The sequence below is a fragment of the Pogoniulus pusillus genome, chromosome 1, assembly GCF_015220805.1.
Source record: "Pogoniulus pusillus isolate bPogPus1 chromosome 1, bPogPus1.pri, whole genome shotgun sequence".
Classification (NCBI taxonomy): Eukaryota; Metazoa; Chordata; class Aves; order Piciformes; family Lybiidae; genus Pogoniulus; species Pogoniulus pusillus.
Genome location: NC_087264.1, coordinates 33833507 through 33859654, shown reverse-complemented (window position 1 = coordinate 33859654; position 26148 = coordinate 33833507). Strand labels below are relative to the sequence as shown.

The 26148-nt window shown below is 40.9% G+C and overlaps 1 protein-coding gene across 1 annotated transcript in view; it reads right to left on the bottom strand.

The window, feature by feature from the left end:
* The window catches only part of DPH6 (diphthamine biosynthesis 6), a 191006-nt gene that overhangs the window by 54393 nt on the left and 110465 nt on the right, over positions 1 to 26148 (bottom strand). Inside the window, exon 13 of the mRNA XM_064147998.1 lies at positions 2785 to 3027. Within this exon, the coding sequence (XP_064004068.1) occupies positions 2785 to 3027 (243 nt within the window). The remainder of the gene's footprint in view (positions 1 to 2784; positions 3028 to 26148) is intronic.

Sequence of the window (26148 nt, the reverse complement as noted above, 5' to 3'; positions counted from 1 at the left end):
GACTCCATTTTCATTTCTACAGCTGCAGCTTGAGTTTCCTTTTAATTTTAACCACTGCTTTCCTTAACTAGAATTTGATTTCTCCAGAAACCACTACTTAACAGCAATGCAGCTTTATCCATCTATGGAACCAAAATGTTGAGCTCAGCTCCTACAATGCACTTTTAGTTTTAACAAAGGGAGTCTATCTCACACACATTCAAAGTGTTGATCCAAAGATCTTTTTGTTAGCTCAGTGACTTATTTATTTATTTGAGATCTCAATGGTGCTGCTTTATTATGCTTCCCTCTCTTTTATTCTTCTGTTTCTAATACAACCTTCCACACCTCCAACAGATTTCCTCTGTCACCCTGAACAGCTTTTCCAATGACACTGCGACTCAAAGGGACATAGAAGAAGAAAAAGGGACAAGGGCTGGGTGTCCTCTTTCAGGACACAGCGTCTGGTAGCTGTGGGTAACTGGAATTCAGGGAGACAATACCCAGGATTACACTGGAGGGGTAAGACTGCAGAGAATGGTGCTTGGTGCACGGATACTGAGCTGCCATCTGGAGTGAGGGAAACCAGGACGACAGCAGTGGAAAGGAGTTGTGTAGGAGGCAAGGCATGATGCTGGAATAAGGAAGGTGCCAGAGTTTGGGTGACTGAAACAAGTTAGAAGTCAGTGGAGGTCCAGCCTGCTTACTGTTAGGATTTTCTCTCTCTGTTACAATTCCCTCCTATCGCTGATGCTCACTACAGCCACTCCTCTGGGTATCAGTAAAATAACAGATTACTCTGAAACATGCTCAATTTATCTTTCTCATTATAATTCAAGAAGTCCCTAAAAGATAGTTGTCACTGTCAATATGACAAGAGGTCCTGTAAAGACCAGGTTATTTAGCCTGGAGAAAAGGAAGCTGAGTGGAGACCTTCTCATGCTCTGTAAGTCCCTGAAAGGAGGTTGTAGTGAGGTGGATGTTGTTCTGTTCTTCCTGGTAATAAGTCATAGAATGACATGAAATACCCTGAAGTTGCACCAGGGAAGCTTTAGCTTGGATAGTAAATGAAACTTCTTCACTGAAAAGATTCTCAGGCACTGGAACAAGCTCCCTGGGGCAGGGTGCATGAATCCCCATCCCTGGAGGTGTTTAAAAGACGAACAGATGTGGTGCTAAGGGACATGCATCAGACTTGTCAGAGTTAGATAATGGTTGGACTAAATAATCTTAAAGCTCTTTTCCAACCAAAAAAAGATTCTGTGATTCTATGACATAATTAGTTTTATGGTTTCTAATGTGTAGTTTACAAGAAGTGAGTTCTGAGCTGCATTGTTTTGTTTGCACAAACTCCTATTTTGATGGATGACAGAAGCAGAAAAGAAAGGCAATTGAGACACCATTTGTTCTTATTAAGTAATTGTTAAGCTGATATTGATTCAGGACCTTGGCCACTGATTGAAAGAAGTTCAAGAATAACAAAATACTTTTGGTTTGGCTGACTTAGTGTACTTACTGAAGAACACAGACCATAATTTCATGCCATGCTATCTGGCAGAATTGACTGTAGTAGTTTTGGGTTATCAAAAATAAACAAAACCCCACACAAGTAAGGGCTGTGCTGCTCAGACTCTTCAATACAGATGCCTTCAGCTTAAAGCCATTCTGCTCTGGCTTCCACACAGAAAGGCACTAACTCACAGCATCCAACAGGCTACTCCAAAAGAGAGATAAAATAATTTCCTGTTTTCAATGATCCTATGGAACAAGCTGGGGAGAAGTACAAATGTACAATTTATCACTCATCTTACAAACTTCTTCCCCATTTCAAACCTCACTGTTTTCCTGATTCTGAGAGTTAAGGAACTATTCTCCTAATGCCATGCCAGCTGGTGCTTCTCCTCTAACACAAAAGCTCTGTTTCCATTAACAGGACAACTGTGTTCTTAGAGCAGGAGAATTCTTCCCCCTGCTTCCTTGTAACAGAAGTATTTGATGTATCTTCCAGTACTACAAGAAGGCTGAAGAGGGACTGCTTGCAAAGGCCTGTACTGATAGGATGAGGGTCAGTGGTTTGAAATGAGAGAGGAGCAGATTTAGGTTGGATATTAGGAACAGTTTCTTTACCAGGAGGGTGCTGGAAGACTGAACAGTTTGCTCAGGGAGGTAACTGAAGCCCCGTCCCTGGAGCTATTTAATTTCAGGCTCAACAAGGCTCTGAGCAACCTGATCTAGTAGATGTTCTTGCTCACTGCAGGGAGGTTGGACTAGAGGACCTTTGGAGGTCCTTTCCAACCTAAACCATTCCATGACTCTATGATTCTCTAATACAAATGATTATAGTACTGTTATAGTTCACTGTGCAAATGATGGTGTTAGAGATAATTGAAGGTCAGTCAACTCACAAGGACTGATCTGGTCTTGAAAGTTCAGCTAATAAGTAGTAACAAACAGTAAACTGCTAAGCTCAGTTGTCATGAGAATATTGCTTTGTAGGAAAGACTGGGGAAAAGCCTTAACAGAACAAAAGCTGAAGTAAAATACCCAGTTCTTACCATATAAAAATATATGGGCAGAAATCATTCCAGTAAAGTATTGTTCACATTTTTGTTGGAGGAACTGACTGTTCTCTAAGAGTGCTCTAACATACTGCTTTGGGGAGTTAAGGCAAAGTTAGTGATGAATCTAACTTTCTATGAAGCAATTTTATGTCTCAGTTGTGCACAAGCATTTCTGAGTCAGAACACAACAGCTCAGTCAAGCCTTACTGTAATCCAGAAAGAAGAAAATGAATCTCACATCTACCTTTGTATGTTCTCTTAATTTCTTCTGCCATACAGCGTGAGCAATAGGAATGTGCTTGCTGTCAGTAACATAGCAGCTGGCTGAGATGACATGGTGCAGTGTAGTCTTCTGGCTCATAGCTTCAAGAACTCTCTCAACATGACGGAGGGACAGCACAGCCTCAGGCCATATGCCACCGCTAACAAGCTGCATTGTGCAAGGTACTAGAGCAATCTGTCCAGCACAGTAGAGAACATCTCCAACCTAGAAGGAAATAAAAATAAGTCAGTAAGGTTGTGTGGGCAAGGGAAGAATTTTTTTCCAGGTAGTTTCTTTCTACAGTACTGTTCATTGCCATCACTTGCCACAAATGTATCAAACATTCCAGTCTAAAGGTAATTTTTATAGGGATTTATCTACAACATGAAAATGGAGCATTGCAATAAACTTTAACTTGGCAGTTAATAATATGTGGATGCATGTGTCAGCTTATATCGACAGATCCATAAATTCAAAGAATGGTTTGGGTTGGAAGGGACCTCAAAGATCATCCAGTTCTCCTCCTCTGCCATGGCCAGGGACACCTCCCACTAGCCCAGGTTGCTCAAGGCCTCATCCAACCTGGCCTTGAACACATCCAGGGAGCAGGTATCCATGACCTCCCTGGGCAACCAGTTCCAGTGTTTCACCACCCTAACTGTAAAGAATTTCTTCCTAATATCCAGTCTAAATCTGCCCTCCTCAAGCTTTAATCCATTCCCTCTCTTCCTATCACAACAAGCCCTTGGAAAAAGTCCCTTCCCAGCTTTCTTGTAGGCCTCCTTCAGTTAATGGAAGGCTGCTACCATGTCTTCCTGAAGCCTTCTTTTCTCCATGCTGAACGACTCCAGCTGCATCAGCTGTCCCCACAGGGGAGGTGCTTCATCCCTTTGGACCTGCTCCAGCAGTTTGATATCTTTATGCTGGGGGCACCAGAGCTGGATGCAGTGTTCCAAGTGGGGCCTCACAAAAGCAGAGGGGCAGAATCATCTCTCTCATTCTGCTGGTCACACTTGTTTTGATGCAGCCTAGCACATGGCTGCCTTATGGGCTGCCAGTGACCATTGCCAGCTTGTGTTGTTTTTTCCTCAACTGAAACCCCTAAGTCCTTCTCCTCAAGACTACTCTCAAACCACTCTTCACCCAGCCTATATTGCCCCAACCTTGGGATAGACTTTGCACTTGGATTTGTTGAACCTTATGAGGTTGGCTTGGACCCACCTCTCAAGCCTGTCCAAGTCCATCTGGATGGATCACTTCCCTCCAGTGGGACCACATACTTAGTGCCACCCACAAACTTGCTGAGGGTGCCTCAATCCCACTCCCTCTCTCACCAGTAAAGATATTAAGCAGCACTAGTCCCAGCATCAACCCTTGTGGGATGCCACTTGTCACTGGTCCCCATTTGGACACTGAGCTGTTGACCACAACTCCCTGACTGCAGTCACCAGCCAATTTCTTATCGAGTGAGTGCTGCACCCTCAACTCCATGATTTTCAAATTTGGGAACCAGGAAATTTGTTGACCAGGATGCCATGTGGGACAGTGTCAAACACTTCACACAAGCCCAGATAGATGACACCAGCTGCTGCAACTCCATCATAGAGAGTCACTAAGTTGATTGGGCTGATATTACTGTTATTACTGACTGGTACAGCTTCTGGACCACACCAATATCCCAACATGACTATTTAAGCTCTTGCCTTTTGGTTTTGGGTTGGTTTTGGGTTTTTTTTTGAGTTACGGTGCACAGTATTTTTGGCTCAATGTCATTTTGTTTTTAAGTCTTCAGTTAAGCTTTGTTTAATGTAAGAATGTATAAGTAAAGTATGCATCTGGAATGCTTCGAGTAAACAAACTTAAAGCACACTATAAAAATAATACTTGCAGAATACCTACAGACTGTGCATGAATAAAGTAATGAGAATCTACCAACACACAAAAGGAAATTGCAGACTGAAAATTAAGTGCAGAGTAGAACTCCTTGACCAAAGAGAATGGAATTAAATGAGTGGCCAGATGTATACCATCAACATAGTTTTGATGTTAGGCTGCAATGCAGTTCCTTTGGGCTCATTTTCCAAAGTCTTCCCAGCAACACTCATGAAGACCTACTTTTTATAACAGCAGCCAGCAAAGGCAACATTTATACTTACTTTTCAGACATCTCAAAGATTTATTATAAAATCTTAATGTAAATATCAAAACTTTTCATCCTCTTATGCTGCACTTCTTTAGAAGGTCTGTACATTTCCTGATCACTGAAGCAGTAAATTTTATTCCATATCAAAAGAAAATTAAGCATAGAAGTGGGAAGTCAGGTGGGCGTAAGCAGCTTTGAAGTCAGCACAGGAAGCATTTTGCTCAAAGCAAAGGGGGAAAATCAGAGAATCAGAGAGAGAATAAGAGAATTGTTTTGGTTGGAAAGAACCTCTGAGATCATTGAGTCCAACTATCCACCTAGCACCACCATGACCATCAAACTAGGTCCCCAGCTGCCATGCCCGCACTGTCATGTCACCTGCTGGAGTGCATATCTGCTGAGATGTGCCTATCCTTCATGCCCCTGAGCTGACCCACAGCCAAAGACACTTCCAGCACTGGTTAATGGCCTGGTGACCTTGCACACTAAAAGTCTGAGCAATTTGAGGTTCTTCCCACATATGCCCCGGGGTCTGCATGCACCCCATAGAATCAGAGAGTTTCAGTTGGAAGAGACCTCTAAGATCATCACTACAGCAGTTGCCATACCACCTACTGACCCCTTCACAGCAGAGTATGTGGATCAGAAAAAGGGGAGGCTGAAATTCATTTGGACCTAATGAAATAATCAAACACTAACACAAGGTGGTAAAATGAACCGTACAAGGAACCTTTAGGAAGAATTTTGCAGAACTCACTGTATAAATGGTAAAAAAAAAAATCTTCAGAATTAAGAATAATTTAAAAAAAAAAAAAAAAAGAGAAAGAAAGAAAAAAAAAGAAAAATAAATCTGTGTCCTGGAAGACATGGCAATCAAACCATGTGACAGACCCATATGTAACTCCAAATCTGTCCTCATAACTGTCTGTGTCTCACAAAAGACTCACACATGTAACTATTGGAAGAGTATCTTATACAATTTGGCATACAAGTTCTATGATTAGCAGCTGAAGAGGGGGAGGAGGCAGAGAGGAAACATAGCAACTGACACCCATCAACTATTTAAATGGTTTAAAGTACTTAAATATTGTTTTGATAATGCTATCTATAAGCCTGAATTGGGGGGAGGGCAATATATATGCAAGCAATATTTTGGTTTATAGGAACAAATGGTTTAGGTTTTGTCGCCTTTTTTTTTTGTTGTTGTTGGTTTTTGGGTTTTTTATACAGTGCTATTTTAAAATATGTGCCATTGAACAAGGGAGTCCAGCCAGCTACCAAGTGGCATACTGACAAGATGAGAAACAAATTCAAGAAGATACGATTCAGAGGGGCACAGGTTTGTTTTTAAATCAAGCCAGTCATTTTCACCTCTGCAAAGTGAAATCCATCCATTAGGCAAAAACTCCAGCACAGGTAGTTTATACTTCTGCAGAAAGTTGGGGGAAAAAAAAAGAAATCACCCTGGTAATATTTCTTCCTTTTTTTTTTCCCTCTTTTTCCCTGTTGGGCTGCTGGTTTTCCATGCATCACCCATATTAATTATTAGGTAGACAGAAGAGCTGCTCAACCAGTTCACTTCCCCTATTCTTGAACAGATTGTTTGAGACATAATATGAATACTAATTAACAATAAAATATCTGTCAGTGTTTTGAGATAAGGACCAAGATAGCAGTTTCTGAAAGTATCCTGGGTAGTTCTGATACAATTAAGCTCCACTGGTCATAAGTAAAGTCATTAAAAAAAGAAAAAAAGGGGGAAAAAAAACTCTGAAGAATTTGAGCAAAACTGGCAGAGATTTTGGCTCAGATTCAGTGGGAATTTTACAGAGTTCTTTAAAAAAAAGGAAAAAAATCTCTCTGTTCCTAACATGTTTGTGTCTTGATAGAGCTAATAGAAAACCAGCATTCCCAGCATGTCACCATGTTGTCGAAGGGTGGATGCAAGGGAGAAAGAGCTGCGGGGGGAGGAGGGAAGGGAAAGGTCAAAATACAGCCATGGGTTTGCAGCAGCTATTTCAGAAGGACATAATTTACGATGAAGGAAGCAGGGTAGGTGTTCCCCTTCTCTGTCCCAGTGACTTGGTCATGAAAAGCAAACATAAATAAACAGGCAGCAGGGACAAAGCAGCACACCAGGGCAAACACTATTCTAGCAAGTTTCAAGAGATTGTCTAACTATCAGACAGAATTTTGTTAGCAGGGTAAAAGGCGTTTAAGACATCGTAACATCTTGTTCACAGCACTGCAGTCTTACAACAAGGGATGTCCCCACAGCGCATGGTGTCAGTCCCTGGCTTGTGAGAGTGTTCTTCAAAACCCTGCTGGAACCTTACAACAGCTTCTCTTTTATTCTTTTTTTTCCTTTTTTTTTGAGCATCTAGGAGGATAACAGAGGAGCTTCCAAGGTATAGATTCACAGTGTATCAAGCCTAAAGGATATAGTAAGCTCAGCATAGAAAGAAGCCCAGAGTTTAAAGGGTGTGTATTTATACATCAGATGTCTCAGCTTACACTGATTTTACACTGATCATTTCATTTTCACTGCAGTCCATACACATATTTCCAGTGCTACAGTTTCATTAAAGATTTGACAAACCCAAAGTAAAAAGCTTGTACTGCTGAGATGCTGACTTGTACAAATTTATTTCAAACACAGCTCCTCGGCAGCAAGGAGTTTATAAATGGGGAGGCTTCATGCAATTCCACCTTTCTTCCCTCTTTAATTTCATTTGTACCATTGCAGGTTAGGTGAATGGTGAGACTTAATGAGATAATTAAAGAGTTTAGCAGCTGTTGTGCTTGGTTAGCACAACAGTAAATAATCAAAGGAATGCAGTGGACAAGCAGAATCTCAGAGCATGCAATCCACGCTCCAACAAATAGCAATGCTAGATTTGATTTGAGTCTTATTTGGGTTCTGGTCAACAGGCAACTGGATATGAGCAAGCAGTGTGCCCAGGTGGCAAAGAGAGACAGTGGCATCGTGGCTTGTATTAGAAATGCTGTGTCCAGCAAGATTCAGGAGGTGATTGTGCCCTTGTCCTTGGCTCTAGCGAGGCCACACGTCAAGTATTGTGCTCAGTTTTGGGCATGTCCATACAAGAGGGATGTGGAGGTGCTGGAGACAGTGCAGAGGAGGCCAATGAAGCTGGGGAAAGGCCTGGAGAGTAAATATTATGAGGAGCAACTGAGGGAACTGGGAATGGTTAGTCTGAAAAAGAGGAGGCTGAGATTTCATGGCTGTCTACAGCTACCTGAAAGGGGATTATGGAGAGGTTGGTGCTGGTCTCTTCTCACGGGTAATTACTGATAGAACAAGAGGGAATGGCCTCAAACTGCCACAGGTTTAGACTGGACATTAGGAAAACTTTTTTTCCCAGCAACAGTGATCAGGTATTGGAATGGGCTGCTCAGGGAGTTGGTTGGGTCCCCAACTCTGGATGTGTTTAAAAGTCATTTGGCTGTGGTGCTTGGGGATATGGTTTAGGGTGCACCTTCTAGAGTAGGGATATCGGTTTGACTTGGTGATCCTGAAGGGCTTTTCCAACTGGAATGTTTCTGTGATTTACTACTTTTCCTGCAGGAATTAGCTATAATACAGAACTAGATCACAGCTAATGCAGAAGGAAGACAGCATAATAGAGACCTACTGTTTTATTTCACTTTTCAGGGAAGCAGCAGGAAAGCACTGACAGCACTATGTACAGAAAAATACAGACCAATACTGGGTGCTGCAGTGAATTTTTGTATCCCATGGGAAAAAAAACCAAACAATTTAACAGCATTATAAGTTACCTAAAGGACACAACCTATCTCCCATAAAATATAATTCAGCAAAAGAAACAATGGGGAAAACAGACTTAATGGGCCATAAGGAGTAACTTCAGTTGATAATTAGCGAAAATGCTATAATTATTGCTACTTGAAAAGAAGCAGAAGTAAGGATACCTACAGATATGCACTAAGGTGGTGTTTGTTTGTTTTTTTTACTTAAAGGCCAGTAGCAGCTATGGAAACTTCATGAAACTTTTCCTGCTGATATTATGATAACTTGCCAGTGATGAACTGGCATGATGCAAAAATTGCAGGGAGCTTCAGAGAGATTTCCACCATTCCCCCACAGCATTAATGGTTGCATCCTACGAACAAAGGCCTGCTGCTTGGAAAGGATGGAGTCAATAGACAATCAGCCAAAGCTTCGTCACCAATGCAGTTTGGTGTCTGAGTGACTGCTGCCCTTTAACAGGTCAGAGTGCACAAAAGATTCGGTGACCCCCCTGACCTGGCAGGGAAATAACCCCCCCTTATAGCTAGTCGATGTGAATAAGCATAACTGACAACCCGCTAATAGGCTGCCTCTGGTCACCCATGTGTACCTCTGACCTTAATGAAGACCTAAATCAATTAATACTCCAGGCAATAAAGACCTCTGGCTGATTAAGTTAGATAGAAATCATCTTTCCTAACAGGATTAAAGCTGTAAGGTGGTGAACTTTTTATTTAATATATGATAATCCTTTCTTCTTAGGGTCCCCCTCTTATTTTAGCTAATGACAGTAAAATTGCTTTCTGCAATGTGAAATCTTTGATGCAGCTACCCAGGGTGAGGACAGTTCTGAGTGCTGTTTAGACAACAGTAATTTAAAAGCTTTGAGGTCGCACTAGGAACACAAATTGTGTCTGACTAAAGTGGTTCTACCATGCCACAGTCTTCCCTATCATTCACATGTTTGCCTTCAACTGCTGCAAATCCCTGGGCCAGAAAATTCCCTAAATCCCCAATCACAGCCAGGTTAGTTTGAGACAGGCTTGCTGGAGAGGGCATGCACAGTCATCAGTAGCTAAAAGATGAAGCATATATTCCTAAAAAAAAAGATTATTATTTTTTTGATTAAAAATATTTGGCTTTTAAAGATTAATTTTATTTAGATTTATTTAGAACCAAAAATCACAGAACCACAGAAACATTCCAGTTGGAAAAGACCTCCAGGATTATCAAGTCCAACTGTTATCCCTACTCTACAAAGTTCCCCTTTAAATCATTAAAAAAAATGATGCTTATTATTTTTATTAAAAAAAAATTGACTAAAAGTTTTTTTTTTAAAATATTTTAAATATTATTTTTTTACTAAAAAGATGACACTTATTACTTTTACTATTTTTTTTAATCAAAAGTATTATTATTTTTTTAGGTTTTAGAATTTTTATTTATTATTTTTGCCAAAAATGATGACACTTTTGGAGTAAAAATGTATTTTTTAATTAAAAATACTTTTTTTTTTTAATGTCAAGAAATTTTACTTATCATTTTTGATTAAAGATGACATTTTTGGACTAACAATGCATTTTTATTATGTATATTTAAAATATTTTTTAAAAATCATTTATTATTTTGACTAAAAATATGGCACTTACTATTTTTGACTTTGCAATATTTAAAAAATAATATTTTTTGATAAAAATGACACTATTTTTGACTAAGAAAGTTATTTTTGTCTAAAAAATATTTAGTTTTTATATATTTAAAAATAATATTATTTTTGACTTAAAATATGACACTATTTTTGACTAAAATTTTTTTACTAAAAATATTTTTTAATTCTAAAATTTTCTACTTATTTTTGACCAAAAAAATGTACAAGAACATTTTTACTAAAAATACATTTTTTACTAAAACATATTTAAACTTTTAAAATGATTTTTTACCAACTTTTTTTTTTACTAAAATATTTTTTACTTAGAATAGATTTTTACTAAAAATATCTTTATCTTTAAAATTTAAAATTATTTTTTACTAAAAATATTTTTTCTGCTAGTTCTGACTAAAAAAAATAAATTACAGTTACAAAAATCTAACTTAATAAAATGCTTGAATGTCATACTCAAAACACCAGAACTCCCCTCCCCCCCCCTTTTTTTTTTACAGTTAAGTCAAAAAAGAATAATTAAACCCCAGCATATTCTTGTCCTCTTGTTGAAACAGCTGTAACACTTCCACAGTTTGCAGCAATTTAGCATTCACTTTTTGAATCATAGAATCAACCAGGTTGGAAGAGACCTCCAAGATCATCCAGTCCAACTTAGCACCCAGCCCTAACCAGTTAACTAGACCATGGCACTAAGTGCCCCATCCAGGCTTTTCTGGAACACCTGAGAAGAGGAGGCTCAGGGGTGACCTTATTGCTGTCTACAATTACCTGAGGGGTGGTTGTGGCCAGGAGGAGGTTGCTCTCTTCTCTCAGGTGGCCAGCGCCAGAACAAGAGGACACAGCCTCAGGCTGTGCCAGGGGAAATTTAGGCTTGAGGTGAGGAGAAAGTTCTTCACTGAGAGAGTCATTGGACACTGGAATGGGCTGCCCGGGGAGGTGGTGGAGTCGCCGTCCCTGGAGCTGTTCAAGGCAGGATTGGACGTGGCACTTGGTGCCATGGTCTAGCCTTGAGCTCTGTGGTAAAGGGTTGGACTTGATGATCTGTGAGTTCTCTTCCAACCTTGGTGATACTGTGATACCTCCAGGGATGGTGCCTCCACCACCTCCCTGGGCAGCCCATTCCAATGCCAGTCACTCTCTCTGTGAAGAACTTCCTCCTAACATCCAGCCTATACCTCCCCTGGCACAAATGCTGTGACTCAGAGCATTTGGGGCTGCAGCTTCACGTTTCAAAAAGCATTTAGCCAGCTAAGATACAAGACTAGAACTCACACCTCTTGGTGCACTGTTCACCACTATAAAAGGTTGTTTTACCACTGTCTAATTTACATTTTCCTCCTTCAATTTATGTATTTGTGGGTTGAAAATTCACAGTTGTTTGGGTTTTTTTAATAAGACCTGAAATAAGTTAGAATCAGAGGATTGTCAGGGCTAGGAGGGACCTCAAGGATCATTCAGTTCCAATTCCCCTGCCATGGGCAGGAACACCTCTGTCGTGGTTTCTTTATAGATAGTGACAGAAATTAAACTCTCAAATGAATTGGAGAAGAAATACAGAATTATATTTAGAGAGAATTACAGTGATAGACATTACAAAGCACTTACCCCATCCATGGCAAACCCCCTTGAATTTTTCCCCATCCCAAAATACTAAATCTACACTCCCCAGTGCTCCAATCCCCGCTCCGCCCCAACGCCTCTACCACCCAAAGAGGCCCAAACAAGCCTCTGGAGGCCCACTGCTTACATGTGCTGCTCCCAACACACACACAGGGCAGGAGAAGGAGGAAAGGAGAGCCAACTGACCTTGTTGTGAGCTTGTAACAAGATAGCAGAATTACAGCATTGAATAACAATCTTCTAGTCCCCAGAAGATCTTTAACCCTATTGTCTCAACCTGGAACAACCTCACACTAAATCAGGTTGCCCAGAGCCAAATGCAGCCTGGCCGTAAAAACTTCAAGGGATAAAGATTCCGCCACCAACCTGGGCAACCTGTTCCCGTGTCTCACCATCCTCACGGTGAAGAGCTTCTTCCTAACATCCATTCTGAATCACAGAATCACAGAAACATTCCAGTTGGAAAAGACCCTGGAGATCAAGTCCAACCATTATCCTTACTCTACAAAGTTCATCCTTAAAACTCAAGTATCACATCCATGTGACTCCAACACCTCCAGGGTTGGGGACTCAACCATCTCCCTGGGCAGCCTATTCCAATGCCTGACTGCTCTTGCTGGGAAAAAGTGTTTCTTAATGTCCAGTCTAAAGGCATACAGTCACAGCTCGAGGCCATTCCCTCTTGTTCCATCACTATTTACCTGTGAGAAGAGCCTCTCCACAACATCCTTTCAGGTAGCTGTAGAATCTACCCACTTCCAGTTTTGCTCCTATCACTGCCTGACACCCTAAAAAGTCCCTCACCAGCTTTCTTGTAGCTCACTTCAGACACTGGAAGGCCATATTAAGGTCTCCTTGGAGCCTTCTCTTCCCCAGACTGAACAGCCTCGTCTCTCTCAGTTTGTCTTCATAGGAGAGGTGCCCAATCTCCTCTCTCCTTTACTTTCATGGATGATAGACTAGGCTGTATAATTGTTTTATTTATTTTTATTTAACTGCAATTAGGCAAAACTGAGATCTGACTTCCCACAAAGTTGTGTTTGGCACTAAGCGCTGTGTCACAGCACTATCAATGCACCTGAAAACTTCGGAGCATTGGAAATGCTATCAAAGAGAAGGATCAGCTCCTGCAGTCTGAACACACTGAGCAGCACACAAACTGGCACTTCGAACTCAACACTGCACCTAAAGGAGCCACAATGCTATTGTTATGCATACTAAAGCAGCTTCAAATAATTACACCTGAATCTAAAATTCAAATCATTCAAATGGAGCAGCCTTGGATTTGCAGCAGGAAGTCTCATCTGATACATTCCTAAAGGTGCACAGGACCTTGAAGTTTAAGAGAATGCTATAGACACAGACCTGAGAGGGATCATGGAATCACAGAATGGCTTAGACCTTAGAGATTATCTACTCCAATCTCCCCATCACGGGCATGGACACCTCTCAACTAGACTCAGCAGCTCAAGGCCTCATCCAACCTGACCTTGAACACTTCCCAGAAAGGAGGCAGCCACTTCTCTGGGCAGCCTATTCCAGAGCCTAACCCTATTCTCCATCAGCTTCAAACCATTCCCCCTTGTCCTATTGCCTACAGAAAAGCTGCAGAGGGCCTTTTCATAAGGGTGTCTTGCAACAGAACAAAGGGGAATGATTTCAAGCTGAGGAAAAGCAGGTTTATACTGGATCTTAGGAATAAGTTCTCTGGTACAAAGATGGTGAGACTTTGGAATAGGCTGCCCAGAGGTGGTAGCTGCCTTCTCCCTAGGAGTGATCAAGGCCAGGTTGGATGAGGCCTTGAGTGGCAGAATCTACTTTAGAGGCGTCCCTGCCCACAGCAGAGAGGTTGGAATAGATGGTTTCTAAGGTCCCTTCCAACCTAAGCCATTTTGTTATTCTCATTTACAGAAGATGAAGATTCAAAAACTGCAATTTTCACTAAAAAAAAAACCAACAAACACCAAAAAACCCCACCACAAAAGATGCCATTCACATTCCAAGAGAATATGAGACCCAAACCAAAAACCAAACTCCTAGATTTCAACTAGATTTCAAATAAGGTTCAAATAAGGGAGTGAAAAAGGTTTGCCCTCTAATACATCCATGTGAGGCATGACATCTTGTCTGGTCTTACTCAGGACTCTTGTTGTGTTCTACCTGAAATCTCCAACACACAGAGAGTGAGAGTGAAAGAAAACAGAGGCAAAATATTTTTTACTTGCATATTTGGGCCAATGTCCATATTGGCACACAGAGTACATGGCAATTGAAAAACTTAACTGCCATAAAGGACAAACTCTCCACACAGGTTCACAGATTCGCTGGATTGTTTGGCTTGGAAGGGTCTTTACAGACCATCCCCTGCCATGGGCAGAAACACATCCCACTAGACCAAGTTGCTCAAGTCTCCACCCAGCCTGGCCCTGAACACCCCCAGGGAGGAGGCATTCACAGACTCCCTGGGCAACCCGTTCTTGCCCTAATCAATCATGTTTCACAGTGCTTCCAGCCCCTCTCTCTCCCAACCACAACTCAACCCATATGCTGCAGGTCTCTCACTACATCTTAAAAGCTATTTTTTCTCATCAGAAAAGGCACAGCCTCCCTACCAGAAAATGCTCAAGGTACCAATCCTTGATGCATTTCTTCCTTGGGACAGTGGAATTCTAATCTTAAAGACTATTCATCCGTCACCTTTTGTAAAGCCTTCTATTTCCTCTCAAGCTTTTGGGAAAAAAGAAAAAAAATCACAAGTTCTCACACAGCCACATTAGCAAAATCTGCCAACTGTGAAAAACTGCTGAGCACTCAGCTTTCTGAGCATACCTTATGTAAGAGATGGAGTAAAACCTCTCAACTAATTATCATTTACTCATTTCTTATTCATATCACTCCACATAAAGATGCCAAACAAAACTAATGAAAGAAAGTAACTGAAGATTAGTCAGAGAAGGGCCCTGAAGATGATCAGAGGGCTGGAGCACTCCTCCTACGAGGACACACTGTGAGAGTTGGGGCTCTGCAGCCTGGAGAAGAGAAGGCTTCCAGAAGACCTTGGAGTGACCTTCCAGCGTCTGAAGGGGGCCTACAGGAAGGCTGGGGAGGGACTATTTACAAGGTCTTGTAATGACAGGACAAGGGGTAATGGGTTTAAACTGGAAGAGGGGAAATTTAAACCAGATGTTAGGAAGAATTTCTTTACAGTGAGGGTGGTGAGACACTTGAATAGGTTGCCCAGGAAGGTTGTGGATGCTGCCTCCCTGGACGTGTTCAAGGCTAAGTTGGATGAGGCCTTGGGCAACTTGTTCTAGTGGGAAGTGTCCATGCCTATGGCAGGGGATTGGAACTGTATTATCTTTGAGGTTCCTTCCAACCTAAGCCATTCTACAATTCTATGATTCTATTCTACAACAGTAGAGGTTGGGATGAGGAACGAGAGATTTAATCAAAGCAGTATTTACCATGAAAAGTAAAGGCAGAGGCAGAGCCCAGAAAAACAAGTGGAAAGTGGAAAAGATGAATATCTCAAAGTATAAAGTGCAAATGAAGATGGATTATTGAGGAATGGATACTGCCTATGCAATGGATACTGCACATTATGTCCACCACAGCTGACTGTGGTCTTTAAATTAATTCTATACACAAAGATATGGGAGGATAATGGTTGTAATTCATCTGCATTCCTAAAATATCTGATACAGCATCTCTGGAAATTATTTTTACCTCCCAGAATTATAAATGCTGTTAACTAGCTGATAGTCTGTGAGCAGAGAGTAATGAAAATGCCAGGATACTGAAGTGGGGTGCCGTAGGGATTGGTAGTAGGCCCGATTTTGTTTAACATCTTCATTAAGTCAATGGAAGAAGGGATTAACAGCATGGTAATGAAATCCACAGAGGGTACTAAATTAGAATGTGCACCAGCAGAAATAATAAAAACGAACACAGATTGAGTTGAAATAAAGGCATGAAATAAAGAAAAAAGAAAAAGAAAAGAGACTTTGCTTAGGAGAAATGGAAACTGATGCCAGAACATATGGGGAAAATATTTTGAAATACAGACATTCATAACAAGGGAGTGAATTTGACTGCAGAAGTGCTGAACAGTTTAGATTAAATCAGAACTGCTTTTTTACCAGAAGCGAGTTCAGTACAGGAGAAATGAAAATCACAGAATTACAGAATTAAACAGGTTGGAAAAGACCTTCAAGATGATTGAGTCAAACCTGTAAGATACAAACGCTGTTCTCAGGTAACAACTCCAATTCATTGGATCCAGCCAACACCTGCTCCAAGGTAAGTAATACCCATCCTAGGCTAAGGAAACAGACAAGGAGCATCAGAGGGAGATGGGAGTGTTCAGCTTGCAGAAGAGGAGCCTGAGGAGAGCCACTGCTCTCTACAACTCCCTGAAGGGACACTGGAGCAAGGAGGGGACAGCTGCTTCTCCTTAGTGGCAAGCAAAAGGACAAGAGGAAATGTTTACAAGCTGCACCAGGGGAGGTTAAGGCTTGACTTTAGGAAATAATTCTTCACAGAGAGGATTCTCAAACATTGGAATGGTCTGCCCAGGGCAGTAGTGGAGTCATCATTCCTGGAAGTGTTCAAGCCACATGTGGACCTGGCACTTAGGGACATAGTTTAGTGTTGAGCCTTCAGTGCTGGATTGAACTTTGTACTGGATGATCTCTGATGTCTCTTCCAACTGGATGTTTTATGTGATTCTGCCATCTCCTAAACCAGCAGAAACTGGTTCCATGCTTTTAGGAAAGGTATGATTGCCAGACTTCAAAATAAATGCTGTAAAAGATCAGGTGATATCAAAGTTTCAGATGATTACTCTGAGCTGATGAAGTACTTTGGTTTTTTTTTCTTGGCCAGGAGCTTTTACTTGTCATCACTAACACTGATTTTCAGTTTACAGTCTAGTATAGCTTCATTCAGAGCATGAAAAGTAGTTTCATCTTATAGGGTAAAGAAATAAAAGTTTTAAAAATATACTTTTATTTCACCCACTGTTAAAAGAAAAATGTCTAACCTTATATGAGGGCACAGAAGTATTCACTTGGGGTTCCCACACATTTATCATTATTATCCTACCTTTGTTCTGGTAAGGCTAGCTTTGTAGCATAACAGCATACTGTACAGTATAGGAGCAGGCTTTGTTTGTCAGTTATGTATTAAAAAAGAAGAAAGATACAGCTAGCATGTTCACATGCCATTCCCCCTCCTGGATTTTTACATTTGTCTCTCTTTATGCTCACAGCATTAGGGGATTGCAAAGCACATAGAACAAGAGAGAGGTTCTAAGGTAATTGTTTACATACAGTATCTATGGGAAGATATAAAAAAAATAAAATAATGTGATATCTTTATACACCTGTAAGTGTTTGTATTGCAGGCTTAGGCTCTCCTTTTACACCTAAGCACAGCCTGCTTAGAAAGTGATCTCAGAATCACACACACAGAATCACAAGAGGTTAGGGGCTGGAAGGGACCTTAAAAGATCCTCCAGTAAACCCCCCCCTGTCAGAGCTGGATCACCTATACCAGATCACACAGAAACATGTCCAGGTGGGTTCTGAATACCTCCAGAGAGGGAGATTCCACAACTCCCCTGGGCAGCCTGTTCCAGTGCTCTGTCACACTTACAGTGAAAAAAATCTTCCTCATGTTTCCATGACACTTCCCACCCATTGCCCCTTACACTGTTGCTGGGCACCACCAAAGCAGAGCCTGGCTCACTCCTCTTGGCACTCATTCTTTATGTATTCATAAACATGAATGAGGTCACCCCTCAGGCTCCTCTTTCCAAGCTCAGGAGCCCCAGCTCCCTCAGTCTCTCCTCGTAAGGAAGATCATATAATCACAGAATCAACCAGGTTGGAAGAGACCTCCAAGATCATCCAGTCCAATCTATCACCCAGCCCTATCCAGTCATCTAGACCATGGCACTAAATGCCTCATCCAGTCTTCTCTCCATCATTTTGGTGGCTCATAGTATCTCATAGTATCTTTTCCACATGAGCTAAATTTTCTACTGAGAATGTTCACATATAGTAAATTAAGTCACCAATTAAAATGTCACTGCAGTGATAAAGCAGTCCAAGAAGGTACAGGAGAAATATCAGGTTGAAGTTTCTAAGAAGTAGAGTACCACTGCTTAAGGCTGGAAAGCTGTGATTCTCCAAAGAAAATCAAGATTGCAGTCATAAAAGCCTAGGAAGAGTGACTTGTTTATTTTTCCCCATTCCTACCTGCCTTTCCAATCCTTCCTCATGCCAGCTGTCAAAGGGGTTAGTGTGATTATAAACAGAGAAGGGACAGCTAGGCAGAGAAAATACTCAGTATTGAAAGGTGAAAGCTGTTCATCACACAACAGTAATTCACAGTGTATGAAACACATTCACACCGTGACATTCTATTCTTACAGGAAAGATTTAGTTCCCAGCCACCACTTGGCTTAATATTCGTCCTCAAAATGTACTTTTCATGACTATCACTGGATACTTTAAGACAGTGGTTTGTGATAACTGGGAGATTAGAAAGCAACAGTTCCATAAAATTAAGAATAATTTAACTGAAAACAGTTAACTGTAATAACAGCATTACTGAGTTAAGTGACAGCTTTCATTCTGCTCATACAGGGTGGCTTTGTGCTTTACCTATCCACTCTTCTCCATGGATTTTAGTTCTGTCTGTGACTACCTAAATAGCAATCAATATTAAAAAATGTTAATGTACATTAAAGATTGTTTAGTGCAGAAATCAAAGTTTTAATAGACGTAACCACCATTTCCCAGGGAAATGATCAGGAGGCTCCAGGGCTGAACAACCGTTCAGCCTGGAGAAGAGAAGGCTCCAGGCAGATCTAATAGCAGCCTTCCACTACCTGCAGGAGGCTACAAGAAAGCTGCAGAAGGACTGTTACCAAAGGCCTGCAGTGATAGGACAAGAGGCAATGGTTTGGAATCAGAGAAGAGGAGATTCAGATTGGATGCCAGGAATAAGTTCTGCACCACGAGGGTGGTGTAACTAAACTGTACATCTAGTTGCGCTAATACAGAATCATAAAAGCACAGAATGGTTTGGAATGGAAGGCATCTCCAAAGGTCATTAGTCCAATTGCAGGGACTAGATAAGCCTGCTCAGAGCCTTGTGCCAAGATGGATATTGAATATCTCCAGGGATGGGCCCTCAACTACCTGCCTGGGCAAGCTGTGTCAGTGTTCCACCACCCTCATGGTGGAGAACCTGTTCTAACATCCAATCTAAATCTCCTTTTCTTTCATTTCAAACCATTGCCCCTTGTTCTATCATTACACATCTCTCAGTGTCTTGTGGAACTGTTCTAATTTGTTTAAATGAACTCATGTACTTGGATTAAGACACTGACGAGTGTTTTAAGCAGTATGCTGGAAGTTATTGTAAGATGGAAAGAGCCTTCTCCCTGATTAAATGTTTAGTAAGGATCTGAAAGAGCCTTACAATGAATCTTAAGTCAAATTTAATACATTCTCAATAATGAATTTTGCCTACTGATATTCCAAGTGTTTCAAACTGCTGTGAAATGGTCATTGTTGGCTTCTAGAGGTTTCTTTTAGTGCTTTAGCATTTAGCAATATGAAAGATAATGAATGCAGAATAAGACTTACAGTGCAGAACATCCAAAGCAATGATCCTGCAGGAATACAATTTTTGTGAAATATTCATGCTAGTTAAAAGAGAGGTGAGCTACTAGAATGGAAATCATGTGGGGAAGGCAGATTAAATTATATTTTTGAAAATAAAAACATTCATGGAAGTCTTATGTGAACACACAGGATGACCAAGAAGTTCCCTTTGAAGTACAATGGTCAAAACTTAGTTGAGCACAAAAAGGACAAATTAGAAATAATACAGAATCATAGAATTGACCAGGTTAGAAGAGACCTCCAAGATCATCCAGGCCAACTAGCACCCAGCCCTGTCCAATCAATTAGACCATGGCACTAAGTGTCTCATTCAGTCTTTTCTTGAACACCTCCCTGGGCAGCCCATTCCAATGGCAATCACTCTCCCTGGCAAGAATTTCCTCCTAATATCCAACCTATACCTTCCCCAGCACAACTTGAGACTGTCCCCCCTTGTTCTATTGCTGGTTGCCTGGGAGAAGAGACCAACTGCCACCTGGCTACAACCTCCCTTCAAGTAGTTGTAGACAGCAATAGGGTCACCCCTGAGCCTCCCCTTTTCCAGGCTAAACCCCAGCTCCCTCAGTCTCTCCTTCTATCAGTGACATTATTATCAGAAAATATTTGAGCCTTGTACTTGAATGTTATAAATAACAAATCAAGTACCTCTTCAAACAGAGAGGCTGTATCAAAGTCTACAAATCATACTGAGAAGAGCTTAAATGCTTAATTTTGCTTTTGGAGCTTAGGAAAATTATAGCTTCTTCAACTGGAAATATGACTGTATGACAATATGAATGTCTGATCTTGTGTTTGATCAGCCCAACAGGAAGAGCTTCTAATTACCAGCTAAGAAATGTACAGGATTTGAAAAGTATCCCCAGATGCCACCATTTCCAGGGATGGAAATAGGATCATATAAATTTTACCTTCTATTTCCATAGAAGATTGAAGTTACACAACTTGACCGTTCATCAACTGGCTCCAAGTGATGATTTAAGGGTATGTGATAAGATTTTTGTTATAAATGTTTGGCCTAAACTTAAACAGCAGAAGTTATTTCTTATAGAGTCCGACAAAGTCCAGTTAACACACATCATCTTTCGATGTGCTATTCACAGAATTGTCAGGGTTGGAAGGGACACCCAGTTCCAACCCCCCTGCCACGGGCAGGGACACCTCACACTACATCAGGTTGCTCAGTGCCACATGCACCCCGGCCCTAAAAACTTACAGGGCTTCTACCATGTTCCTGGGAAACCTGTTTCAGTGTCTCACCACCCTTATGGTAAAGAACTTCCTCCTAACATCCAATCTGAATCTACCCACTTCTAGTTTTGCTCCATTCCCCCTAGTCCTACCACCTGACATCCTAAAAAGTCCCTCACCAGCCTTCTTGTAGCCCACTTCATATACTGGAAGGCCATAATAAGGTCTCCTTGGAGCCTTCTCCTCTCCATACCGAACAGCCCCAAATCTTTCAGTCTATCTTCATAGGAGAGGTGCTCCAGCCCTCTGATCATCCTTGCACCCCTTCTCTGGACATGCTCCACCATGTCATACAATCATAGAATCATAGCATCAACCAGAATGGAAGAGACCTCCAAGATCATCCAGTCCAACCTATCAGCCAGCCCTGTCCAATCAAGATATGGACCATATCCATATCTTTCCTCTAACAGGAACTCCAGAACTGGATGCAGTACTTAAGGTGAGGTCTTGCCAGAATGGAGTAGAGGGAGAGAATCAACTCCTTCAACCTGCTGGCTGTAGTGTTTGTGTTTGCAACATAACTGTTCACAGCACTTAAATCTGAACCTCAGCTTGATCCATGCAGGCCTGAAGGAGTTAAATCTTAGAGCTCTTCAACAAAAGAAATTTAGATTCTTTTTTATTATCAGAAAAAAAATCACATGCTGATTGTGAATAATTAAATACTCAAACCAAAGAGAAATGAACTATTTCTCTGATGTATGTTTTGAACTTCTAATAGCTAGCCTAATTCTTCAGAATAATAGCTATGCTAGAATCAGGAAGGGAATGAAGAAGAGTATGAAAGGGTAATGCCTGTAATATGGAGAAAGGTGGAGAAAGAGTAATTATGGTATTTTTGTTTCTTGTTTGTAAAGCTAACTCATGGTGGCATGGATAAGGTTATGTAAAGGAATGTTATTCATTGTACAGTGTGATTTTGTAAGTGATACAATCCTTTGATTTTGCAACATCTGGTAGAAACAGAAACTATACCTTGCAGGACTGGATGTAGGAGGAGATAGTGATACTGTGATACTGTGATACTGTGATAATAGCGAATTACAGATTAAATAATCCCTTTAAAACACCATCAGAGAACAGCAAAACAGATCAACACCTTCCCAACCCAAGAAATTGAGAGTTAAGCCCTGTATCCAATTTTAATTAATTTTTTTCTAAAGGAGGGATAAATCTGCTATAGGGAGCTGGTTTGATAGACCTTTGAAGGTCTTCAAAACTCTCACTAATATGTTATTCTCTAAAAAATATTCCCAGAATTCTGCTGCCTCCCATCATTCCTTGCCTGGAGATTCATCTGTCAACTTTGATGCATCTTTTAAAGTACCCCTCCAAGCCTAAAAACCACGACTACAGACCACAGAAGAGAACTCTTTGCTTTGAAACTATCTGATCAATCAGAAGATCATTTACCTGCAAGCATTATTTGGTGAAGCTAAAGCGGCACATCAACCGGCAGCATCTGAAGGCTGAGGCAGCAAAACGTCAACAACAAATTGTCATTGGCATTCCATTTATGAACCTTCAAACAGCATCAGATCTTTTCCATGGGAAACCAGATCAGGTCAGACTGGAGCTGAGTATTTCTTAACAAGCTAACCATCAAAAGAACTTACGTTTTGAATAAAAAGGCTATCATTTGTTGATTTGAATATCAAAGGGATCCACTGCAAACTCCCAGTCTAGAAAAACCTCCCTAAGCTACACCAGACAGGTGTTTAATAATCTATTATTAAGGCACTATTTTAGGTTACTGGGAATCATAAAAAATAGCTGTAACTGTGAAGCTGCAAATGGGACTGCACAAAGAAATGAATGCTATTAACATACTATTAACAATTCAAAAGAATGAGTTGACATACCAATCAAACTTGTTAATTGACTGTCAATGGCCTGTCCCTGAATATACAACATGACTGCATTATAGATTTCAAACGCTGACAGGAAGACAGTTTCATTTGCATTAACTTCATAAACTGATCAACAACCAAACTGCCACATACATTTATAATGGGAAGCTGAATCATTTCAATATTCATGCAGCTCTGTAATTGTAAATTAGGTGCTGGCAAACAATACAATATTGTACGTACTCTAAAATATCCTAAATTTCTCTGACCTACTTTCTTTTTCCTTTCCAAAGAGCTGGGGAGGAAAGTTGTCTCTTACAGAGATGATTATTACTTTAATTTATGGTTCGTGCCTGAGGCAAAATTTGTTTGCAACCTAGTTTGCATCCATAGTTTATAACTCTACTCTAGACACATAACCAGGCTGCAATATATGAGGCATGCAAGGTAATGTAAAATTTTTCTTGCTTTGGTTCTGTAAAGTGTAAATACCATAAAAACACAGGGTAAATCTGTAAAAAAAAAAAGAGTGAATGGAATTGGGTACTCTTTCCCTGCTATGACACAAAGCAGATGTCAGCACTGCAACCACTACACGTTTCTAATTAGACACTGAGACATGTAATTGAAAGTGGAAAGTATTGTTCTTGCACATTCTTCCCTATGTCCTAGAATTCATTGCCCTCTGAGGTCCTGCCAGGATAAAGCATGCTTCCTAAAAATATCTCAGAATTACATCCAGGCAGTTTCACTGGGACTGGCAGTGATGGCAGCTGACATGGCTGGGATGGTACTGCCACTTCAGCCGAATGGTTTACACAGACACACTCACAAGTCACAGAGGCCTAAGTGTTTGTGGCTCTTCCATATTTCTGCACGTATTTATCAGTCCTGTGGAACTGACCAAGGGCTGACAGTAGCAGGAAAATGACAGAAAGAATTTCCAGCAAAAGACACAGGCCAACATTCTTTGCTTTTCTCATTTAAAATCTCCTCCTGCAACACTGCCTCGCACTCCTGCTTACTGCAAAATCCAGGTCTAGCTAAGCTAACAGAGGAGCCTTCAAATACTGTCATTAATGACTTTGTGTGTAAGTATCTTTAACCACATAGGGTAGATATGAAAGGAGAAATTTGTTTTGATTTGTTCATGAAGTGCATAGGCATATGTATAACTATTTATATCAAAATAATAATATCTCATTCTCCCTGAGAATCAGAGAAATGAAGCTAAGCAGAAATGTCACAAATGAGGATTAAGTCAGAAGAGCCTGGAAGTGTTCCACTGAAGGCTAAGTAGTAATTGATCAAAAAATCTGGAGTTGTCAGGTCCATCACACTCCCTCTATATTTGTATGACCCGGAGGAAGTATAAGCAAGTTTTAAACACCTCAACTGTAAATTCACTATGTCTTCTTTCTCCCTTTTTTATTACTTCTACTTTCATCCTGTCAATCCAGCAGTCACTTCCCTGGCTTTAAAGTTATTGCAGGAAGCGCCTAGCGCTATACACTAGCATAACCATACAGGTATCACATAAACATCCAATAAATCTACAGACTTGACAATCTTCTCCTGTATTTCCTCCCAGAGAAAGAATATCAGAGGACAGTTTTTCTGCAATGCATGTGAGCTGCTATATTTTAGACTTTACTGTTTGTACTACAGATGTAAGACTAAGAAGCAAAAAATATTTGCATTTATTGTTCTTGCAATAGCAACTAAAGGCTTAAAAAGACTAAGCAAAAAAAAAAAGGGGGGGAGGGGTAGGGAATATAAAACCCTTTGAAAAGCTGAATGTCATGGAGCCACTAGGGTGATAGCAGTTCCAAATCATTCTAACTGGTAATCATGAAAGATTACTTCTACTACAAACTAGATATTAGCTTTGATATCTTCCCTGAAGTATAAGCTGAGTAACTGTCACGCTGAATAACATCATCTGATGGGTACTGCTAAGTTCTTACATGACAAAACAAGGATCGCTAAGGCTTCAACATCCTTTCAGGTAATCAATGTAATGTAAGGAATATGTGATTAAAAGCATTTAAGACATGTAAAGTGTCAAGGTAAAGAAGAGCTCATTGCTCAGATGATGTAGTATCGAGAAACCCAGACATTTAGAAGGAGCAGGTCATTTGGTACTGGTGCTACTAATAGCACCACACATCCACAAGGACTTCAGTCATTCATGCTCCCAGATGTAGCAGCTTTCAGCATCTCCAGTGGAAATCCATGCACATGTACATACCGCTGTAACAGAAGTGGGCCACAAAATGATTAGTGGGGTGGAGCACCTCTGCTGCAAAGACAGGCTGTGGGAGCAGAGCATGTTCAGCCTGGAAAAGAGAAGGCTCCAGGGAGACCTAGTAGCAGCCTGCCAGTAACTGAAGTCAGCTACAATAAGGATGGAGAGAGACTCTTTGCAAAGGGCTGCAGTGGTAGGATAAGGGACAATGGCTTCAAACTAGAGAAGAGCAGATTTAGATTGGATGTTAGGAACAAGTTGTTTACCAGGAGTGTGGTGGAACACTGGAACAGGTTGCCCAAGGAGATGGTTGGGGCCTCATCCCTGGAGATATTAAAAGTGAAGCTCAACAGGGCTCTGGGCAACCTGATCTAGTTAAGGATGCTCCTGCTGACTGCAGAGGGTGTTGGACCTTTGGAGGTCACTTCCAGACCATTCTATGATTCTATAACACATTTTAGCACAGGATTTTTTTTTTTCTTGGTTTCTCATGCTTTTTAAAGAATAAAGTTGAGAGAATGGATGTTGGTTAACCCCAGAAAACTCACCATCATCCAGTGTTCACCTAGTGACCACATTTCTTGTACAGAATTCAATCTATTGATATATTTTCAGAAGTCAGGCAATAACTAACCTTGCAGATTTGCTGCTGTTAGAAAGAAGAAAGTTGGAACTTCACACAATGTGAGCTTCAGACAGACATGACTGAGATCATTCAGGCATCTCCTCAAACACAGAATAAGATCTGACAGATTCCTTCACATGAGGAAAAGGCTCAGAAGGAACATTTTTGGCAAGTGTTTAGTAACCCATCCAGCTAAGGAATAATCAAAGCCTTACCATCCCACTGGAAGAAGACTGCTACTACTGCCTCCAGAGAACTCAGTCCCAAATAAACATCTTTTTATAAATCTCTCCTTTTAACTTCATGCACTTTTTCTCCCACTTTTTCTCCAAGGGCTGAGCATCAACCTAGAAACTCCAGGAATCAGATACATTTGGTAACACTTGTCCAAGTCCAGGGGGCTATTCTGCTCCCTGACCCCACCTACCCGGACAGGAGGCCAGCTGTCCTGAGGACAATCTGCTTTACTATTGAAAACTG